Source organism: Pelophylax lessonae (genome assembly GCF_965119305.1).
Source record: "Pelophylax lessonae genome assembly, chromosome: 5".
NCBI lineage: Eukaryota > Metazoa > Chordata > Amphibia > Anura > Ranidae > Pelophylax > Pelophylax lessonae.
In genome coordinates this window covers 548,097,301-548,120,636 of record NC_138772.1, presented here as the reverse complement: position 1 = coordinate 548,120,636, position 23,336 = coordinate 548,097,301, and the positions used below count along the sequence as shown (strand labels likewise).

At 46.3% G+C, this 23,336-nt stretch overlaps 1 protein-coding gene across 2 annotated transcripts in view; it reads left to right on the top strand.

The window, feature by feature from the left end:
* ARHGAP39 (Rho GTPase activating protein 39) overlaps positions 1–23,336 on the top strand; it is a 257,679-nt gene that overhangs the window by 37,227 nt on the left and 197,116 nt on the right. For both annotated transcript variants that reach the window (XM_082257586.1, XM_082257585.1), the window contains exon 2: positions 13,398–13,832. In XM_082257586.1, coding sequence (XP_082113712.1) covers positions 13,441–13,832 — 392 coding nt within the window. In that variant the 5' untranslated portion in view covers positions 13,398–13,440. The remainder of the gene's footprint in view (positions 1–13,397; positions 13,833–23,336) is intronic.

Below are 23,336 nucleotides of genomic sequence, written 5' to 3'. Positions count from 1 at the left end.
AATAAAAAATGCATCTCAAAAACAACATTGATTAAAACGTCTGAGCGGAGTGACAGCTTAACTCCGAATTCATTCATCATTCCAATCCTGATAAATCTTTCAGGCTCAGATCAATACATTGTGCCTGTAACTGAGTGTGGCAGCTGGGCCGTCAACCAATCGTTCCCTTTATGATTGTAATGAAATGTGCCGGATTTATATTGGTTATTTAAAGTTATACGGGGCATGAAGAGTCACTCACTATTATTATATATATATAGCTCTGACATATACCGCAGCGCTGTACAGAGATCACTGAGCCAATCACATCAGTCTCTGTACCAGAGGAGCTTACACTCTAATGTCCCGTCCCCCAAAGTCACATCCGTCTCTGTACCAGAGGAGCTTACACTCTAATGCCCCCCCCCCCACAGTCACATCAGTCTCTGTACCAGAGGAGCTTACACTCTAATGTCCCCTCCCCCACAGTCACATCAGTCTCTGTACCAGAGGAGCTTACACTCTAATGTCCCCTCCACAGTCACATCAGTCTGTGCACCAGAGGAGCTTACACTCTAATGTCCCCCCACAGTCACATCAGTCTCTGTACCATAGGAGCTTACACTCTAATGTCCCCTCCCCCACAGTCACATCAGTCTCTGTACCAGAGGAGCTTACAATCTAATGCCCCCTCCCCCACAGTCACATCAGTCTCTGTACCAGAGGAGCTTACACTCTAATGTCCCCTCCCCCACAGTCACATCAGTCTCTGTACCAGATACCAGAAGAGCTTACAATCTAATGTCTCCCCAGAGTCACACACTGTTATTATTATACATTTATATAGCTCTGACATATCCCGCAGTGCTGTACAGAGATCACTGAGCCAGTCACATCAGTCTCTGTACCAGAGGAGCTTACACTCTAATGTCCCCTCCCCCACAGTCACATCAGTCTCTGTACCAGAGGAGCTTACAATCTAATGCCCCCTCCCCCACAGTCACATCAGTCTCTGTACCAGAGGAGCTTACACTCTAATGTCCCCTCCCCCACAGTCACATCAGTCTCTGTACCAGATACCAGAAGAGCTTACAATCTAATGTCTCCCCAGAGTCACACACTGTTATTATTATACATTTATATAGCTCTGACATATACCGCAGTGCTGTACAGAGATCACTGAGCCAGTCACATCAGTCTCTGTACCAGAGGAGCTTACACTCTAATGTCCCCTCCCCCACAGTCACATTAGTCTCTGTACCAGAGGAGCTTACACTCTAATGTCCCCTCCCCCACAGTCACATCAGTCTCTGTACCAGAGGAGCTTACACTCTAATGTCCTCCCACAGTCACACACTGTTATTATTATACATGTATATAGCTCTGACATATATTGCAGTGCTGTACAGAGATCACTGAGCCAGGTCACATCAGTCTCTGTACAGAGGAGCTTACACTCTAATGTCCCCTTCACAGTCACATCAGTCTCTGTACCAGAGGAGCTTACACTCTAATGTCCCCTCCCCCACAGTCACATCAGTCTCTGTACCAGAGGAGCTTACACTCTAATGTCCCCCCACAGTCACATCAGTCTCTGTACCAGGGGAGCTTACACTCTAATGTCCCCTCCCCCACAGTCACATCAGTCTCTGTACCAGAGGAGCTTACACTCTAATGTCCCCCCCCCCCCACAGTCACATCAGTCTCTGTACCAGAGGAGCTTACACTCTAATGTCCCCCCACAGTCACATCAGTCTCTGTACCATAGGAGCTTACACTCTAATGTCCCCTCCCCCACAGTCACATCAGTCTCTGTACCAGAGGAGCTTACACTCTAATGTCCCCCGCAGTCACATCAGTCTCTGTACCAGAGGAGCTTACAATCTAATGCCCCCTCCCCCACAGTCACATCAGTCTCTGTACCAGAGGAGCTTACACTCTAATGTCCCCCCACAGTCACATCAGTCTCTGTACCAGAGGAGCTTACAATCTAATGCCCCCTCCCCCACAGTCACATCAGTCTCTGTACCAGAGGAGCTTACACTCTAATGTCCCCCCACAGTCACATCAGTCTCTGTACCAGAGGAGCTTACACTCTAATGTCCCCTCCCCCACAGTCACATCAGTCTCTGTACCAGAGGAGCTTACACTCTAATGTCCCCTCCCCCACAGTCACATCAGTCTCTGTACCAGAGGAGCTTACACTCTAATGTCCCCTCCCCCACAGTCACATCAGTCTCTGTACCAGAGGAGCTTACACTCTAATGTCCCCTCCCCCACAGTCACATCAGTCTCTGTACCAGAGGAGCTTACACTCTAATGTCCCCCCACAGTCACATCAGTCTCTGTACCAGAGGAGCTTACACTCTAATGTCCCCCCACAGTCACATCAGTCTCTGTACCAGAGGAGCTTACAATCTAATGTCCCCCCACAGTTACACACTATTATTATACATTATATAGCTCTGACATATACCGCAGTGCTGTAGGTGTGACGCAGTAATCCTATTGGGTGTTGTTCCCTTCTCTTGCCTCGTCTGTCTCTTATTTTCGCTCTTTGTTGCGCTGTTTCCGTTTCATCAGAACTCCAATCAGACCCGGCTGACCTTTCTATGATTTCCTACACGGCTCCCATTTACCCCGAATTCTATTTTAATCGTCTCAGATATCAGAAATTGTGAACTAGTCACCGGAGGTTGAAAAGGGAGCAAAAGAAAATCTCTGTCTAAATTCCATTACCGGCTGTAATTCTGGAGAGAAAGCTGCCGTGGGATGGAGGTCCGGGGCTCACCCCGTAGTCCTCTCTTCAATCAGATCCATCCCACCTTCTAATCTATGGAGAACATTCATGTCTTCCACAAAGGAGAAGACCCAACTGTCCAACTTCAGTGTCTGCTGCATTCATATGGCAAAGAGAGGTGCTGGCAGAGTCCAGGAGCCAGTCAGTCTTAATCGAGAGGCAGCAGAGACTTCTATGGAGAGGACAATAAATCTGATCTTCAGTCTTGCACAGTTATACCGGCTCCTCTCCTGGACTGAAATCGCTTCCTCTGATTTCACTGCACACTGTGAGCTTCTCTCAATGTGCATTAGAAGCTGCAGCAAGTCAGATAGAGCCCCGCCTCATTTCCTGGCTGGAGGACGTCCAGCATCATCAAGCCCTGTGTTTTTTTAACTTTTTATCAGTCTTGGCACCCTTTAAAAGTCCGTCATCTTGAGGCACCCCAGTCAAGTAAAAATTGTAAATGTTTAATGAGTAACCAGAGCCCCGGACGATGGATAAAAAAACACCTTAGTTAAATAAACGTTGTGACAGGAGTTACTTTGGTTGGGGGGCTCGTAGAACCCAGATTACTTGTCCTTGTCCAGCTTCCCCGTCCCCTCTTATGTGTAAGTCACCCTGTGTCTATTAGGGGCACAGGGTGACCAAGAACCCCAGTTGGGTCTGCACCAATCAGACTCACTGTACAACCACACTGGACTCAGCATTTTCCGTTACCCCGATTATCCTGGGTTCTATATGTGTGGTTTGTGTTGAAAGAGTGAAGGGGCTCTTTTGCTTGGGACAATGTCCCTCAAGAGATATATAGAGATAGACAATTTTACTTTTCAGAATCTTTGAATATTGCAGGAGTGTCTCATAGACCCTTGCTAGATAGTGAGGTGAGGTGGGGTTTTGTTATTGTTAAAGTGGAGTTCCACCCATTTTAGTAGCTTTAGATCTATGTAATCACCTTTAAAACTACTAGAACAATGGGATACAGGTACTTAAAGTGGAGTTTCACCCATTTTTAATAACTTGGATTACATAGATTTATGTAATCCTTTTTAAAACTACTTTTACCAATGGAAACTTTTTTTTTTGCTAGTAAATACCTTATTTTCTTCTTTATTCATCCTCTCCTGACTTCCGGGTCCGGCCGCCGATCGGCAATTACGTAATTCGGCGATCCGCAGGGGGTGCTGGGATGTATCTCATGGGATGAAATCTCGCATTATTACACAGGAGTCCTGAGCTGTACTGTTTGTATTGAGGCCGTGCTCTGCCCCGCCTCCGCCCCGCCTCCTCTGTGAGCTGTTCTGTATGTATTGGATTGAGGCCGTGCTCTGCCCCGCCTCAGCCCCGCCTCCTCTCAGTGAGCGAAGACTGAAAGCATTTTATCCTCACTGAGAGGAGGCGGGCGGAGGCGGGGCAGAGCACGGCCTCAATCCAATACATACAGTACAGCTCACAGAGGAGGCGGGGTGGAGGCGGGGCAGAGCACAGCCTCAATACAAACAGTACAGCTCAGGACTCCTGTGTAATAATGCGAGATTTCATCCCATGAGATACATCCCAGCACCCCCTGCGAATCGCCGAATGACGTAATCGCCGATCAGCGGCCGGACCCAGAAGTGAGGAGAGGATGAATAAAGAAGAAAACAAGGTATTTACTAGCAAAAAAAAAAAAAAGTTTCCATTGGTAAAAGTAGTTTTAAAAAGGATTACATACATCTATGTAATCCAAGTTATTAAAAATGGGTGAAACTCCACTTTAAGTACCTGTATCCCATTGTTCTATTGTTTTTGTCTGCCTTAAGATCAACCTAATATTGGATGTATATGTGTATGTGGATTGGCTGCTAAGGGGGAGGGGGTGTTGGCCCACAGTGTATATCTCTTTGTGCTTGTTTTTGAATAAACAGTTTTTATTCTGGTTGACTCCAAAACTGGTACTGTCTAGTTCTTGGGGTAACTATGGCCAGATTCACAGATCTCGTGTTCCAGAGCTTAGGAAGCAGCTTCTTGGTGGAGATACCCAGTCAGGGTGTCTCGGTTCCGTCACATAACAAGCCCCCCCCCCCCCATCAAAGATTCCCTTATCACATCAGAGGTCCCCCCATCACATTAGAGGTCCCCCCATCACATTAGAGGTCCCCCATTACATTAGAGGTCCCCCATCACATTAGAGGTCTCCCTGTCACATCACAGGTCCTCCACCAGAGGTCTTCCCATCACATTAGAGGTCCTCCCATCACATCAGAGGTCCCCCCATCACATCAGAGGTCCCCCCATCACATCAGAGGTCCCCCCATCACATCAGAGGTCCCCCATCACATTAGAGGTCTCCCCATCACATCAGAGTTCTCCCCATCACATCAGAGGTCCCCCCACCACATCAGAGGTCCCCCCATCACATCAGAGGTCCCCCCATCACATTAGAGGTCTCCCCATCACATTAGAGGCCCCCCATCACATTAGAGGCCCCCATCACATCAGAGGTCCTCCCATCACATCAGAGGCCCCCCATCATATAAGAAGCCCCATCACATAAGAAGCCCCATCACATAAGAAGCCCCATCACATCAGAGATCCCCCCATCACATCAGAGGTCTCCCCATCACATCAGAGGTCTCCCCATCACATGAAAGGCCCCCATCACATCAGAGGTCTCCCCATCACATCAGAGGTCTCCCCATCACATCAGAGGTCTCCCCATCACATTAGAGGCCCCCCATCACATTAGAGGCCCCCCATCACATTAGAGGCCCCCCATCACATTAGAGGTCCTCCCATCACATCAGAGGTCCTCCCATCACATCAGAGGTCTCCCCATCAAACCAGAGGTCTCCCCATCACATTAGAGGTCCTTCCATCACATCAGAAGTCCCATCACATCAGAGACTCCTCATCACATCCGAGGTCCCCCCATCACATCAGAGGCCCCAATCACATCAGAGTCACCCCTATACATATACATCAAATGCCCCCCATTCATGAGTTCCCCAATAGATCAGAGCCTCTCTATCCCATCAGAGTTCTATCATTACATCAGAGTCCCCCCATCACTGAGCCCCTCAATCACAGAGTCCTCCCATCACTGAGCCCCTCAACCACAGAGTCCCCCCATCACTGAGCCACTCAATCACAGAGTCCCCCCCATCTCTGAGCCCCTCAATCACAGAGTCCCCCCATCACTGAGCCCCTCAATTACAGAGTCCTCCCATCACTGACCCCCTCAATCACAGAGTCCCCCCATCACTGAGCCCCTCAATCACAGAGTCCCCCCATCACTGAGCCCCTGTCAGAATCCCCCCCATCACAGAGCCATTGGTTGTTATCGTGCTGGTGACCGGCCTGCTCACACCATGACAACTCCTGATGTTGATCCAGGGCAAACTATGTCCCCTGCTTGTGGTGCCCCAGGGGAACCCAGACGGTACTCTGCTTCAGAAACACTAATCTAGCCCTTTCCTCCCCAACCTCACTGTCCCTTTCCCACCCCTTTCAGTCATTGGATTTCAGTTCTTTCAGTAATAGCGGCTCAGCATCAAATGTGGGCGTTACCTATGCAAACACATCCCGCCTTGGAATGCCCACTCCTCCAGAATGACACCCACCCATCAAGGCATTTTAATGTTTGGGTAACTCCTCCCAAGAGCCCGCCCACTGCTTGCATCAGGACTGAGTACTGAGGCAGGGTGCTGGTTTCAGGAATCTATGTACAGCCCCCTGCTGGCCCCTCCCACCAGCCATGATCTGCCTGCATTGCATAGAGAAGCTCAGAGATGACATCACTTGCAAGGCCTTACATTGTCCATAAAAAAAATAAAAAAAAACGAAGGAAAAATGTAAAATATTAATTACAATACAGAAGGAAAATATGAGATTGTGAGCTCTTTATATTCTTGTCACTTGTGGGTTCTTCATCAATCTTGAACATCATTTCCTAAGCGTGGCGTCCTCTGTATAGTGTGCAGTATGGGGTAGTCTGTGTTTATCACGCTGTACAAGCTATTCCTATTGATCTATTATTAATGTATTGATCTCACATTATCCAGTGCAGAGACTGCGCACACACATGGGGGGGTCAGCGAAGGATCGGCCCCTGGGTAGTCTGTGTCCTCTCCTCGATGGGCCCTCCGGATGAGAGATCCCTGTAATGTGATATTGTGAGATGTTTCTGCCTGATCTGTGGATCTGCCCTGCGTGGATCCTTCCCCCATATCACTAAGTGGAGATATCGATCGAACACGCTGCTTTTAATGAACGTTCAAAGTTTATTTCCTGCATTTTAATCCCAGCAAAGAATTGATCAGCCGCTCGTCCTGAACCTGTCCATGGCAGACTAATGGTTAATTGAAGGAACAGCGATCGTAATGCTGGAAAATCCTTGACCTGAAGGGGAAGAACATGCTTGTAATGTATTCAGTGACAGGAGGACTTTATATCAAGGTCACTACACAGACAGGGAGATGGTGTGTGGGGGGGGGGGGGGATGGGGGGGTTATAGGCAGAGGAAAAGTATGAGAGCACATAGCTGGTAATATTTCTAAACCCCCCCAACAGTCACACACTATTATTATTATACATTTATATAGATCTGACATATACCGCAGTGCTGTACAGAGATCACTGAGCCAGTCACATCAGTCCCTGTACCAGAGGAGCTTACACTCTAATGTTCCCTCCCCCCCACAGTCACATCAGTCTCTGTACCAGAGGAGCTTACACTCTAATGTCCCCTCCCCCACAGTCACATCAGTCTGTACCAGAGGAGCTTACACTCTAATGTCCCCTCCCCCACATTCACATCAGTCTGTACCAGAGGAGCTTACACTCTAATGTCCCCCCCACAGTCACATCAGTCTGTACCAGAGGAGCTTACACTCTAATGTCCCCTCCCCCACAGTCACATCAGTCTGTACCAGAGGAGCTTACACTCTAATGTCCCCTCCCCCACAGTCACATCTGTCTCTGTACCAGAGGAGCTTACACTCTAATGTCCCCTCCCCCACAGTCACATCAGTCCCTGTACCAGAGGAGCTTACACTCTAATGTCCCCTCCCCCACAGTCACATCAGTCCCTGTACCAGAGGAGCTTACACTCTAATGTCCCCTCCCCCACAGTCACATCAGTCCCTGTACCAGAGGAGCTTACACTCTAATGTCCTCCCACAGTCACACACTATTATTATACATTTATATAGCTCTGACATATACCGCAGCGCTGTACAGAGATCACTGAGCCATTCACATCAGTCTCTGTACCAGAGGAGCTTACACTCTAATGTCCCCTCACAGTCACATCAGTCTCTGTACCAGAGGAGCTTACACTCTAATGTCCCCCCACAGTCACATCAGTCTGTGTACCAGAGGAGCTTACACTCTAATGCCCCCCACAGTCACACACTATTATTATTATACATTTATATAGCTCTGACATATACCGCAGTGCTGTACAGAGATCACTGAGCCAGTCAAATGTCAAAGCTATATAAAGGTATAATAGTAATAAGTGACTGTGGGGAGACATTAGAGTGTAAGCTCCTCTGGTACAGAGACTGATGTGACTGGCTCAGTGATCTCTGTACAGCACTGCGGTATATGTCAGAGCTATATAAATGTATAATAATAATAATAGTGTGAAGAGCTGCCACTCTAATGTCCTCCCAGAGTCACACACTATTATTATTATACATTTATATAGCTCTGACATATACCACAGTGCTGTACAGAGAACACTGAGCCAGTCACATCAGTCTCTGTACCAGAGGAGCTTACACTCTAATGCCCCCTCCCCCACAGTCACATCAGTCTCTGTACCAGAGGAGCTTACACTCTAATGTCCCCTCCCCCACAGTCACATCAATCTCTGTACCAGAGGAGCTTACACTCTAATGTCCCCTCCCCCACAGTCACATCAATCTCTGTACCAGAGGAGCTTACACTCTAATGAGCTGACCATCAGTGTGTTGTCTGTGGAATGCACACTGACAAGAAAAGAACATCTAATCAGAGACCGGGATTGAAGCCAGGATCCCGGTGCTGGAAAGGTTATTGCTGACTTCGGAAGTCACGTTATTTCCAGCCCGGCTGTCATGTTTTGTCTGGTCAGTAATAAATAATATCAGAAAGTGCGGTTTATGTCAGTGGACGAGGTCTCTCCTTCTGCATGACGGCGGATGCTTGTCACTTCTTCTCTTCTCTGCCACATGTGACTCCACGTGAGACTCTCCTGTCCTCGCATAGATCCTGCCTCGCTCCAGCAGAGGCGGTTTTGGATGAAGACAGAAGACAATTGTTCCGCTCAGCGGATTCTGTGAGAACGCCTGTACAGAGATTGTCTCCAGTTATACGAATTCCCGACATCCAGCGTCAGATTGCCAAAATTAGACGCCTCAATCAACTGCCACCGCTCGGCATCGCTCCTTACCCACGCAGCGCGTCAAATTCATCATTCAGATTGGATCATTTGTAATCATTAATTCCTCCCAGAATAAAAATGGGATTTGGGCTGTAGAACCCAAACAGAAATGAGGGACCCGGAGGAGAATATCACTGCAGGGGTGCAATTGGAGGGACACTCCAGCCAAAACTGATGAAGCCTTGAACCTAAATTGTATCCAAACTCAAGAACTAAAATGTGATTTAGGCCCCTTTCGCACTGGGTGGACTGCGGCTGCGGTCCGCTTAACTGCGGTGGCCCTCCTGCGCAAACCGACGTAGGTATACGTTGGTCGCGCGCCTGCAGCTAGGGGGTGAATGCACGCCACCAGCGCTCTCCTGCCCCCACTCGTCAGTGGGAACTCTGATGCAGCGGGCAGACAGCTCCGATTGCTGCCGGCCATGTACGATCGCTCCCCGCTGAGAGAGAAGAACGGTCGGATGTTGTAAATACATCTGACCGTTCTTCTCTCTGGAATGATTACTGATCCTTCTATATAGGAACACAGGTCTCTATGATCATTTCACAAGCCCTGCCCCCATACAGTTAGAATCACTCCTCTAGGCTCACATTTAACCCCTTGATTGCCCACAATGTTAACCCCTTCCCTGCCAGTGTCATTAGTACAGTAACAGAGCATATTTGTAGCACTGATTACTGTAGTAATGTCACTGGTACTCCCAAAAGTGTAAAAAATGTCAGTCAGGGGTCCGATCTGTCCGCCACAATGTCGCAGTCCCGCTAAAAATCGCAGATCGCCGCCATTACTAGTAAAAAAAAAAAAAAAAAACAATAAAAATGACATAAATCTTTCCTGTAGTTAGTAGACGCAATAACTTTTGTGCAAACCAATCAAAATACGCTTATTGCGATTTTTATTTTTTTACCAAAAATATGTAGCAGAAAACAAATTGGCCTAAAATGTTAAAACATTTTGATTTAAATTTTTTTTGGGGGCAATGTTATATAGCAGAATGTGAAAAATATTGTTTTTTTTTTTTTTTCAGAATTGTCGCTCTTTTTTTGTTTATAGCGCAAAAAATAAAAATCTCACAGGTGATCAAATACCACCAAAAGAAAGCTCTGTTTGTGGGGAAAAAAGGACATCAATTTAATTTGGGTGCAGCATCGCACAACCACGCAATTGTCCGTTAAAGTAATGCAGTGCCGAATCGCAAAATATAGCCTGGTCAGGAATGGGGTAAAATCTTCCGGTCTTAAAGCGGTTAAAAATACGCTCATTGAGAATTTTTTTGCCAAAGACATGTAGCTAAATACATTTTGGCCTAAATATATGACAAAAATGTAATATATTGGATATTTTTTAACTGTCAAAGTAGAAAATGTCAATTTTTTCGCAAAATTTTCGCTCTTTTTTTATTAATTTCGCAAAAAATGAAAAGCATAGAGGTGATCAAATACCACCAAAAGGAAGCTCTGTTTGTGGGAAAAAAAGGACGTAAATTTATTTTGGGTACCGCGTTGCACGACCGCGCAATTGTCAGTTAAAGTCGCGCAGTGCCAAGTTTCAAAAAGTGGCCTGGACGTCAAGCAGGAAAATCCTCCGGTGTTAAAGTGGTTAAAGTAACGCAGTGCGATTCACAAAAAATGGGCTGGTCATTAAGAGGGAAAATCCTTCCGGTTCAGATAGTGGTTAAGAGCCATGGCGCCATCCCTAATATGGCTGTGCAGGGCATAATAAAGCCAGGCCAAGAGAAGATTGCAACACATATGTGACTGGTTCTGTCACTAAAATGGCTTCTCAGGAGCACAAGATAACAGTAGGCTATAACACTGGGGACATCTGTTGGCTGGGGACAACCCTTCAAAATGGGGAAAGTGCCAGCAATCAGAGGAGGTTGGCAATCATATTGTAAAGGGTTCCAGGGAAGTGCCTGATAGATGGTTGCAAGGTGTGTGATAAACAGGAAAATATGCACTGACTAGGGTTGCTCTGAATGCGAAGGGTTAATGTGGAGTGACTTGGAGGTATATGGTACAGATTGATGTTTAGTGGTGAATGGCGGATAGCAGAGGGATCACGCAGAGTAAAAGAATTGCATTACTGGGTATGGAAAGATGTGTGCTGGGTATAGTGTATTCTGGTTATGGTGTATGCTGGGAAGCAAGTATGCTTGGTATGGTGTATGCCAGCTATATGTCATTCTTCTATATTGTGTGTACTAAGAGCTGCGGTGCTTAGAGAACAATGCCAATTTTTTAATGTAGACCTGTGTCTGCAACCCACAGCAATCTATCCCATGATCTGCTTTTATTATGACCATATTATCAGAAGCTAATCTCATCTTCTCATTCTCTTTGTTATTTCATTCATTTCTCATTTTTTGCTTGGAATTTTTCATTTAACTAATAACACTCTTTAAAATTAAAAAAATCAATACGATTTTGGGATGCTCATTTCAGATGATTTCAAAATGAGAAAACAGCGTGGCCTGGCAATGGGAAAAGTTTTCTCTTTATAGATCTTTATATCATCAGAGGGATCTCCAGCAAGAAGGAAGGGGTCCTGATTCCTCTATATAGATCTTTATATAACTATAGGGGTGATCAGCAGGAGGAAGGAGGTCCTGATTCCTCCTATATAGATCTTTATAGCACTAGAGGGATTTCCAGCAGGAGGAAGGGGTCCTGATTCCTCTATATAGATCTTTATATAACTATAGGGGTGATCAGCAGGAGGAAGGAGGTCCTGATTCCTCTATATAGTCCTTTTTAGCACTAGAGGGATTTCCAGCAGGAGGAAGGGGTCCTGATTCCTTAATATAGATCTTTATATCATTGGGGTGGTGTCTCCATCGGGAGACATGGAGGTCCTGATTCCTCTACAGCAGTGGTCCTCAACCCTGGTCCTCGGGGCCCACTAACAGGCCAGGTTTGCAAGATAACTAAATTACATCCCAGGTGATCTCATTTGCTGCTCATTGATTGCAGTACTCTAGTCTGCATCTCCCCAAGGTAATACTTAAAACCTGGCCTGTTAGTGGGCCCCGAGGACCGGAGTTGAGGACCACTGCTCTACAGTATATAGATCTTTATATCACTAGAGGGGTCACCAGCAGGAGGAAGGAGGTCCTGATTCCTCTATATCAGGGGTCTCCAAAGTTTCTAAACAAAGTGCTAGATTACTATCCTTTAAACTTTAGGGGGGGGGGGGGGTGCAGACCGTGGCCAGTGGGAGAAGAAAATGTCCTGCCTCCAGTGGGAGTAAACAATGCCCCATGATTGGTTTTAGGGAGTGTAGTAGTGCCCCATCATTATTGTCAGTGGGAGGAAAAGTGCCCCATTGTTTGTATCAATAGGAGGAAGTGTGTCCCATCGTTGATATTAATTGGAATCAATCAATGGGGATCAATGGGAATCCATCAATGAGAAGAATAGTGTCCCATCAATGATATCAATGGGAAGAATAGTGTCCCATTGATGGTATCAATGGGAGGAACAGTGTCCCATTGATGGTATCAATGGGAGGAATAGTGTCCCATCAATGTTATCAATGGGAGGAATAGTGTCCCATCAATGGTATCAATGGGAGGAATAGTGTCCCATCAATGGTATCAATGGGAAGAATAGTGTCCCATCAATGGGAGGAATAGTGTCCCATTGATGGTATCAATGGGAGGAATAGTGTCCCATCAATGGGAGGAATAGTGTCCCATCAATGGTATCAATGGGAGGAATAGTGTCCCATCAATGGTATCAATGGGAGGAATAGTGTCCCATCAATGGTATCAATGGGAGGAATATTGTCCCATCAATGGTATCAATGGGAGGAATAGTGTCCCATTGATGGTATCAATGAGAGGAATAGTAACCCATTGTTGCTGTCAGTTAGCAGACTAGTGCCCTATTGTCGGTGCCAGTTGCAGGAACTATGCCCACTGTTGACTGCTCTATATAGATCTTTATTTGGACTTCATTTAGAATACTGTGTCCAGTTCTGGAGATCTCATTTACAAACAGATCTTGAATAGAACGAGTCCAGAGACGGGTAACAAAAATGGTGAAAGGTCTGAAGGATAAAACATATCAGGAGAGACTTGAAGAACCTAATCTGCCCTAGTCTTGAGCACTCTTCTATGTTTCTTTTATGTTTTTACCAGAAACAATAGGCTTTTTTTCTTTAGAATTGTTTATTTTATTTAATGCTAATTGAATCCATAATACAACATAATGTTCTTTATTTTCCAGGCTGGAATGGGTGGAAATCATCGAGCCTCGTACACGGGAGTGTATGTATGCCAATCTCATCACTGGTGAGTGCGTGTGGGACCCGCCTTCTGGAGTGCGGATAAAACGTACCAACGAGAACCAATGGTGGGAACTTTTTGACCCCAATACCTCGCGCTTCTACTATTACAATGCCAGTACTCAGAGGACTGTATGGCACCGGCCTCAAAACTGTGATATTATCCCGCTGGCTAAGCTGCAAACCCTGAAACAGAACACAGAGTCACCTCGAGCCTCTACTGAGAACAGCCCAGGGAGGGGCAGTAATGTCAGCCGAGAGGGCAGCACCAGCTCTTCTCTGGAGCAGGAACTGGACACAGGGGAGAAGTGCTCCGACCAACTCAAATCAAACCGCCACTCAGCGCCGTACTTCGTGGTGAAAGAGGACTCAGACAGGTAATGCCACCATTGTTCTCTATGACTGGCTGTCATGTGGTCCTTCAGAGCCAATATACTGAAAGTCTGGGGGTGTCTTGTAATCAGCCAATGTAATGGAAGATATCGACATGATGTCATATGATCCACCAGGGCCAGTGTCTTAAAAACAGGCAGTATAATGTCATGTGATAATTCAGGTCCAGTGGATTGAAAGCTGACATTGTGATGGTCATGTGATTAGCCAGGGCGAATGTACTATAGTTAGCGCTGGCATTATGAGCATGTCATGGCCAATGCAGAAGAAGCTGGCAGTGTATTAGTCATGTGATTGGCTAGTGCCAATGTAATGAAAGCTGGTGGTATTACAATATTTTGTGATCGGTCAGAGCCAACGTAATGAACACTGGCAGCATGATGTAGTACAATGATGTCTTGATTCCAGGTCTATGTGTTGGAAGCTAGTAGAAGTCATGCAATCAGCAAGGGTCAATGTATAGAAAACTGGTATTATGATAATGTCAAGTGATTGGTCAGGACCAGTGTAGAGAAACATGGCAGTGTGATGAAGTGCAAATTGACGGTATGATGGTGACATGTTTTCTTCCAGGGCCAGGGTAGTGAAAGCTAACAATATGAGGATATTATTTAAGTATTCAAGGTCAATGAGGAAAGTGGCGGTATAAAGGAAGCTAGCCGTGTGATATCATGTGACCATTTAGAGCCAATGTAGAGGACGCTGGCAGTAGGATGAAGTCATGTGATCATTCAGGGCCAATGTAAAGGAAGCTGACAGTATTATGATGTCATGTGATCATTCAGGGCCAATGTAGGTGAAGCTTTAATAGGCTGAAGTCATGTAATCATTCAGAGCCAATGTAAAGGAAGCTGGCAGTAGGATGAAGTCATGAGGCCATTCAGGGCCAATGTAGAGAAAGCTGGCAGTAGGATGAAGTCATGTAACCATCCAGGGCCAATATAGAGGAAGCTGGCAGTAGGATGAAGTCATGTGATCATCCATGTCCAATGTAGAGAAAGCTGGCAGTAGGATGAAGTCATGTGACCATTCAGGGCCAATGTAGAGGAAGCTGGCAGTAGGATGAAGTCATGTGATCATCCGTGGTCCAATGTAAAGGAAGCTGGCAGTAGGATGAAGTCATGTGACCATCCAGGGCCAATGTAGAGGAAGCTGGCAGTAGGATGAAGTCATGTGACCATCCATGTCCAATGTAGAGAAAGCTGGCAGTAGGATGAAGTCATGTGACCATCCAGGGCCAATGTAGAGGAAGCTGGCAGTAGGATGAAGTCATGTGGCCATTCAGGGCCAATGTAGAGGAAGCTGGCAGTAGAATGGAGTCATGTGGCCATTCAGGGCCAATGTAGAGGAAGCTGGCAGTAGAATGAAGTCATGTGGCCATTCAGGGCCAATGTAGAGGAAGCTTGCAGTAGGTTGAAGTCATGTGACCATCCAGGGCCAATGTAGAGGAAGCTGGCAGTAGGATGAAGTCATGTGACCATCCAGGGCCAATGTAGAGGAAGCTGGCAGTAGGATGAAGTCATGTGGCCATCCAGGGCTAATGTAGAGGAAGCTGGCAGTAGGATGAAGTCATGTGGCCATTCAGGGCCAATATAGAGGAAGCTGGCAGTAGAATGAAGTCATGTGGCCATTCAGGGCCAATGTAGAGGAAGCTGGCAGTAGGATGAAGTCATGTGGCCATCCAGGGCTAATGTAGAGAAAGCTGGCAGTAGGATGAAGTCATGTGGCCATTCAGGGCCAATGTAGAGGAAGCTTGCAGTAGGATGAAGTCATGTGGCCATTCAGGGCCAATGTAGAGGAAGCTTGCAGTAGGATGAAGTCATGTGGCCATCCAGGGCCAATGAAGAGGAAGCTGGCAGTAGGATGAAGTCATGTGGCCATCCAGGGCTAATGTAGAGGAAGCTGGCAGTAGGATGAAGTCATGTGGCCATTCAGGGCCAATATAGAGGAAGCTGGCAGTAGAATGAAGTCATGTGGCCATTCAGGGCCAATGTAGAGGAAGCTGGCAGTAGGATGAAGTCATGTGGCCATTCAGGGCCAATGTAGAGGAAGCTTGCAGTAGGATGAAGTCATGTGGCCATCCAGGGCCAATGAAGAGGAAGCTGGCAGTAGGATGAAGTCATGTGGCCATCCAGGGCTAATGTAGAGAAAGCTGGCAGTAGGATGAAGTCATGTGGCCATTCAGGGCCAATGTAGAGGAAGCTTGCAGTAGGATGAAGTCATGTGGCCATCCAGGGCCAATGAAGAGGAAGCTGGCGGTAGGATGAAGTCATGTGACCATTCAGGGCCAATGTAAAGGAAGCTGGCAGTAGGATGAAGTAATGTGACCATTCAGGGTCAATGTAGAGAAAGCTGGCAGTAGAATGAAGTCATGTGACCATTCAGGGCCAATGTAAAGGAAGCTGTCAGTAGGATGAATTCATGTGACCATCCAGGGCCAATGTAGAGGAAGCTGGCAGTAGAATGAAGTCATGTGATCATCCAGGGCCAATGTAGAGAAAGCTGGCAGTAGGATGAAGTCATTTGATCATCCAGGGCCAATGTAGAGAAAGCTGGCAGTAGGATGAAGTCATGTGACCATTCAGGGCCAATATGAAGTTATCTGATTTTTAATAGAATTAATTAGATATCTTTACATTCTTACAGTTCCTGGTGCTCTGGGCCAATAGAAATCCTCTCTGTATTTTGTCAAAGATGAGAAAAACTCTTTTTATAGATTGCACCAATCTTGGATGTCCATTTCTTTGTCTTTATTATTGGAGTCATTGATTATTTGGTGGGGGAGAAGATGCTCCTTTTAAGGTGACTTTTTAAATCTCTTTGAATCCTGTTTGTGCTCTGTGCTACTTTTCACCGTCTCCACACTGCGCTCTGATATCCGCCATATTGGATGTATGCAGAGAGTCGGAGATGTGCTGAGTAATGACAAGCAGTTTTTTCGTTGGTCTTAGTAAATAGTCCCCGGAGTCACCGCTTGGTGAGATTCCAGCATAAAGTGCTGAGAAAATCTGTGTTTATGTGAATGTGTAGCGTTCAGTGGGCTCGCCGTACGTGCAGCACCATGCCTGCTGCATCTGAACACTCCCATCCTTTGCCTACTGCAGCTTAAGGAGGGGCAGTCGGGTGGAAAAAACGTGGCTCAGTCGTGTATTTTTGCCGCCTTCCCCAATTGCATGTCAAAATGACGTCTTAGAGTCCATTTAGATGTATATGTCTGCATAGAGTTGCGTTTTTTTTTTTTTTTTTTGTAGGGTTGGTCAGGTGTGCAGTCATGGATCAGTGGACCCTTGACTTGACCAAGGCTTGTTAACCCTTTACATTCACTGATGTATGTCATATGACGTCTGTCTTTTACTGCCTCCGACTTATACAGCAACAGGATCACTTTTCAGAAAAGCTTCACCTTCTATCATGCACAATCCATCGTCCTTGAGCTCCATTCAGTGACTTTAGCTAGGCTGAGGTGATGTCATCAATCTGCTGCAGGCAGGAGAAAGCATTTCCTAAGTCTCTTTTCCCCCAGTATTCATGCTCTACATTGTAACTTTGCAGTCACTCACCATGTGATTTGCTACAGCAAGGGGCTGATCTGTGTCAGACCCTAACCCTCATTTCGATCTGTCTGACCGGCTTTAGTGATCCTACCGCTTGAGATTTCAACATTTTGCCACCTGCAGACTCTGTAACCCCAGTCCTAACCTTAGCCCTAAACCTAACCCTAGTCCTAACACTAGACCTGACCCTAGCCCCAACACTAGTCCTAACACTAGACCTGACCCTAGCCCTAACACTAGACCTGACCCTAGCCCTAACCCTAGCAATAACACGAGACCTGAACCTAGCCCTAACCCTAACACTAGACCTAACTCTAGCCTAACCCTAGCGCTAACACTAGACCTGACCCTAACCCTAGCCCTAACCCTAGCCCTAACCCTAGACCTGACCCTATCCCTAAATCTAGACCTGAGCCAAGTCCTAACCCTAACACTAGACCTGACCCTAGCCCTAACACTAGACCTGACCCTATCCCTAAATCTAGACCTGAGCCAAGTCCTAACCCTAACACTAGACCTGACCCTAGCCCCAACACTAGTCCTAACACTAGACCTGACCCTAGCCCCAACACTAGTCCTAACACTAGACCTGACCCTAGCCCTAACCCTAGCAATAACACGAGACCTGAACCTAGCCCTAACCCTAACACTAGACCTGACTCTAGCCTAACCCTAGCCCTAACACTAGACCTGTCCCTAACCCTAACCTGACCCTAGCCCTAACACTAGACCTGACCCTAGCCCTAACCTGACCCTAGCCCTAACACTAGACCTGACCCTAGCCCTAACCCTAGCCCTAACCCTAGACCTGACCCTAACCTAACCCTAATACTAGACCTAACACTAGACCTGACCCTAGCCTAACCCTAGTCCTAACCCTAGACCTGACCCTAGCCCTAACTCTAGACCTGACCCTAGTTCTAACCCTAACACTAGACCTGACCCTAACCTAACCCTAATACTAGACCTGACCCTAGCCCTAACCCTAACACAAAACCTGACCCTAGCCTAACCCTAACATTGGTCCTAACTGAAGTCCAAACCCTAACTTTGGTCCTAACCCTAGTCCTAACGCTAAAATTGGTCCTAACCCTAGTCCTAATCCTAACATTGGTCCTAACCCTAGTCCTAATCCTAACATTGGTCCTAACCCTAGTCCTAACCCTAACATTGGTCCTAACTCTAGTCCTAACATTGGTCCTAACCCTAACATTGGTCCTAACCCTAGTCCTAACCCTAACATTGGTCCTAACCCTAGTCCTAACCCTAACTTTGGTCCTAACCCTAGTCCTAACCCTAAAATTGGTCCTAACCCTAGTCCTAACCCTAGCCCTTCCCATAACATTGGTCCTAACCCTAGTCCTAACCCTAACATTGGTCCTAACCCTAGTCCTAACCCTAACATTGGTCCTAACCCTAACATTGGTCCTAACCCTAGTCCTAACCCTAACATTGGTCCTAACCCTAGTCCTAACCCTAAAATTGGTCCTAACCCTAGTCCTAACCCTAACATTGTCCTAACTCTAGCCTTTACCATAATTTTTACCCTAACCCTAGACCTAAATATACTCTAGTCCTAAACCTGTCACTTTTGATTTTAATAAAATTACCAGCTGCAGGATCTCCAACCTTAACTCTAATCCTAACCCTAATACCAGCCTTAACCCTAGTCTGAACCCTAGCCTTAACCCTAACACTAGCTCGAACCCTAAACCTTCCACTGGTGATTTCAGCAATATCCCAGCTGCAAGATCCCAACCCTGGCCTAAACCCTAGCTGTAACCCTATTCCTAGCCTTAGCCGTAGCTCTATTCCTAACCGCAGCCTTAACCCTAGCCATAACCCTATTCCTAACCCCAGCCCTAGCTCTAGACGTAGCTCTATTACTAACCCCAGCCCTAACCCTAGACGTAGCTCTTGCCCTAACCCTAGCCATAACCCTATTCCTAACCCCAGCCCTAGCCCTATACGTAGCTCTTTTCCTAACCCAAGCCCTAACCCTAGCTAAAGTCCCATTCCTAACCCCAGCCTTAACCCTAGCCATAGTCCTATTCCTAGCCGTAGCTCTGTTCCTAACCCCAGCCCTAACCCCAGCCCTAACCCTATTCCTAACCCCAGCCCTAGCCCTATACGTAGCTCTATTCCTAACCCCAGCCCTAACCCTAGACGTAGCTCTTTTCCTAACCCAAGCCCTAACCCTAGCCAAAGTCCTATTCCTAACCCCAGCCTTAACCCTAGCCATAGTCCTATTCCTATCCCTAGCCATAGCCCTATTCCAAACCCTAATTCTAGCTGTAGCTCTATTCCTAACCCTAGCCCTAACCTTACCTGTAGCCCTATTCCTTACCCTAACTATAGACATAGCCCTATTTCTAATCCCAGCCCTAACTCTATCCGAAGCCCCTTTTCTAACCCTAGCCCTATTCCTAACCCCAGCTCTAACTCTATCCCTAGCCTTATTCCTAACCCTAGCCCTATTCCTAACCCTAGCCCTAGCTCTAGCTATATCCCTATTCCTAACCCCAGCTCTAACTCTAGCCATAGCCCTATCCTCACCCTTAGCCATAGCCCCAGTCCTAACCCTAGCTCTAACCATAGCCCTATTCCTAACGCTAGCCATGGCCATAGCCCTATTCCTAACCCCAGCCCTAACTCTAGCCACAGCCCTATTTCTAACCATAGCCCTAACCTTTAGCCATAGATCTATCTCCAGCCATATCCCTATTCCTAACCCTAACCCTAACCCTGGCCATAGCCCTATTCCTAACCCTGGCCATAGCCCTGGCCATAGCTCCTATTCCTAACCCGGGCCATAGCCCTATCCCTAACCCTGGCCATAGCCCTATCCCTAACCCAGGCCATAGCCCTATTCCTAACCCTGGCCATAGCCCTATTCCTAACCCTAGCCTTAACCCTAACTCAAAATTGAGTTGTAATTTTTTTTAAGCATTTTGCCTTCTTACAGTTTTGGATATGGTAGCTCCATAGGTGTATGCAAATATTGAGCCTAGAACACACAAATTAAAAAAAAATGTGAGCTCGGACTTGTGTCCCCTTAAAAGAACCATGACAATCCATGCTTGCGGAGTGCCCATTGTCAGACTTCGTCCTCCCGGTACAGTGGAGCCTCATCTGGCCGTCTCCAGGTGTTTTATATTCCCGTCACGTAAACTCTCCCCCAGGTGCTGCGCTCGTACAGAGCCATTACAATGCCGGTCACCGAATCCGCTGCTGACGCAAACATTCTGCCATCCTTTATCTGACGACAACTGACCTACTTCTATCACATTTCATTTCAACGCCACTAAACAGGCGTCCCCGGGGCCCCACACCTCCCTGGCTGCTGGGTGTGAGGGGTCAGGATCATGTTACTGGACAGAACCGCGGTGCTGCCAGGATGTCACAGTGATCCTCAGAGATTCCAGATTCCTATCACTGCGATTGACTGGTGGAGGGAGATTTTATATATCGGCGTTGTGATTCCGAGTCACCGACCAAAAAACAGCTTCAGATAAAAGAGAACCGGTCACAGAAGCATCAGAAGATCTCCTATGAGAAGAATTGTTTACTTATTACTATTATTTATATGCAAAATTTATATAGCGCCAACAGGCTGCACAGCGCTTTACAAAATAAATAGAGACAGTACAGCAACAATATAATTCAATACCAGAGGGTTACATAGTTACTGAGTTACATAGTTTGTGAGGTTGAAAAAAGACATCAGACCATCCAGTTTAACCTATGACGTGTGTTTTCTGTCAGTAGTACATTGTATACCCCTGTATGTTGTACATTGTATACCCCCTGTATGTTGTACATTGTATACCCCTGTATGCTGTACATTGTATACCCCTGTATGTTGTACATTGTATACCCCTCTATGCTGTACATTGTATACCCCTGTATGTTGTACATTGTATACCCCTGTATGTTGTACATTGTATACCCCTGTATGTTGTGAACCGGCCCTAAGGTACACAGTTAACCCTTTGATTGCCCTCCTGATCACCCCAGACACGCAGCCAGTGTCATTAGTACAGTGACAGTATTGTCAGTATGGTGTCCCCAATAGTATGGTGTCCCCAATAGTATAGTGTCCCCAATAGTATAGCGTCCCCAATAGTATACTCTTCCCAATAGTATGGTGTCCCCAATAGTATACTCTCCCCAATAGTAAAGCGTCCCCAATAGTATACTCTCCCCAATAGTATGGCGTCCCCAATAGTATAGCGTCCCCAATAGTATACTCTCCCCAATAGTATGGCGTCCCCAGTAGTATACTCTCCCCAATAGTATGGCGTCCCCAATAGTATAGCGTCCCCAATAGTATAGCGTCCCCAATAGTATACTCTTCCCAATAGTATGGTGTCCCCAATAGTATGGTGTCCCCAATAGTATACTCTCCCCAATAGTATAGCGTCCCCAATAGTATACTCTCCCCAATAGTATGGCGTCCCCAATAGTATAGCGTCCCCAATAGTATACTCTCCCCAATAGTATAGTGTCCCCAGTAGTATACTCTCCCCAATAGTATGGCGTCCCCAATAGTATAGCGTCCCCAATAGTATACTCTCCCCAATAATATGGCGTCCCCAAAAGTATAGTGTCCCCAATAGTATACTCTCCCCAATAGTATGGTGTCCTCAATAGTATGGTGTCCCCAATAGTATTCTGTCCCCAATAGTATAGCTTCCCCAATAGTATAGTGTCCCCAATAGTATACTCTTCCCAATAGTATGGTGTCCCCAATAGTATAGTGTCCCCAATAGTATACTCTACCCAATAGTATAGTGTCCCCAATAGTATACTCTCCCCAATAGTATGGTGTCCGCAATAGTATGGTGTCCCCAATAGTATTCTGTCCCCAATAGTATGGCGTCCCCAACAGTATAGTGTCCCCAATAGTATAGCGTCCCCAATAGTATTCTGTCACTAATAGTATACTGTCCCCAATAGTGTGGTGTCCCCAATAGTTTGGTGTCCATGAAAACGCAGTGCTAGCAGGATCAGCCCCGATCATAAATTTCATTGGGGTACAGTGTTGCATGACTGCGCAATTACCAGTTGAAGTAGCACAGTACTTAGTAGCTAAAAATGGCCTTGTCATGAAGGGGGTGAAACCTTCCGGTCAAGTGGTTAAAAAAAAAAAGAAATCCCTCATGATCCCGCAATGAAGATCCTTGTTATAGGGTGACAATGCCTTGTCCCTGTCTCTCAACTAATCTCCTGTGTTGTCACCCCACAAGTGGAGACTTCAAATGGCCGTGCCGACATGCATTAAAGTAGAACTATAGGCAAAACTTTTCTTTCCATTTTGGATAGAGTAAGGGAAGGTTATAACCTGTCAGATTTATTTTTTTCGACATCTGTGTCCAATTGGGGAGATTTCCCTTCACTTCCTGTCCCATAGCCAAACAGGAAGTGAAGGGAAATCCCCTCAAATTAAGGGGATCTCTTGGACCCCCAGATCACCAGAACTAGTGTCCCCATTGGAAGATTTCCCCTCTATTACTTTTCTGGGGACGTCCCGATATTCGTGATTTTCTTTTACTTTTACTTTCATTTTAAATGATCATGGTAAATAGGAGAAATAGAGAGGGGAAATCTCTGTAGTGGGGGCATAGACAGCAATAAAAACTGACAGGGGCTCTAATTCCTCTCCTCTCTATCAAAAAACTGCTTGAGGGGGAAGATTTACCCCCCTTAATGACCAGGCCATTTTTTGCAATTCGGCACTGCGTTATTTTAATGGACAATTGTGCGGTCGTGCGACGCTGTACCCAAATAACATTGATGGCCTTTCTTCCCCACAAACAGAGCTTTCTTTTGGTGGTATTTGATCACCTGTGCGATTTTATTATTATTTTTTTTTATTTTTTTTTTTTTTTTTTGCGCTATAATTTTGAAAAAAAATATATATATATATATATA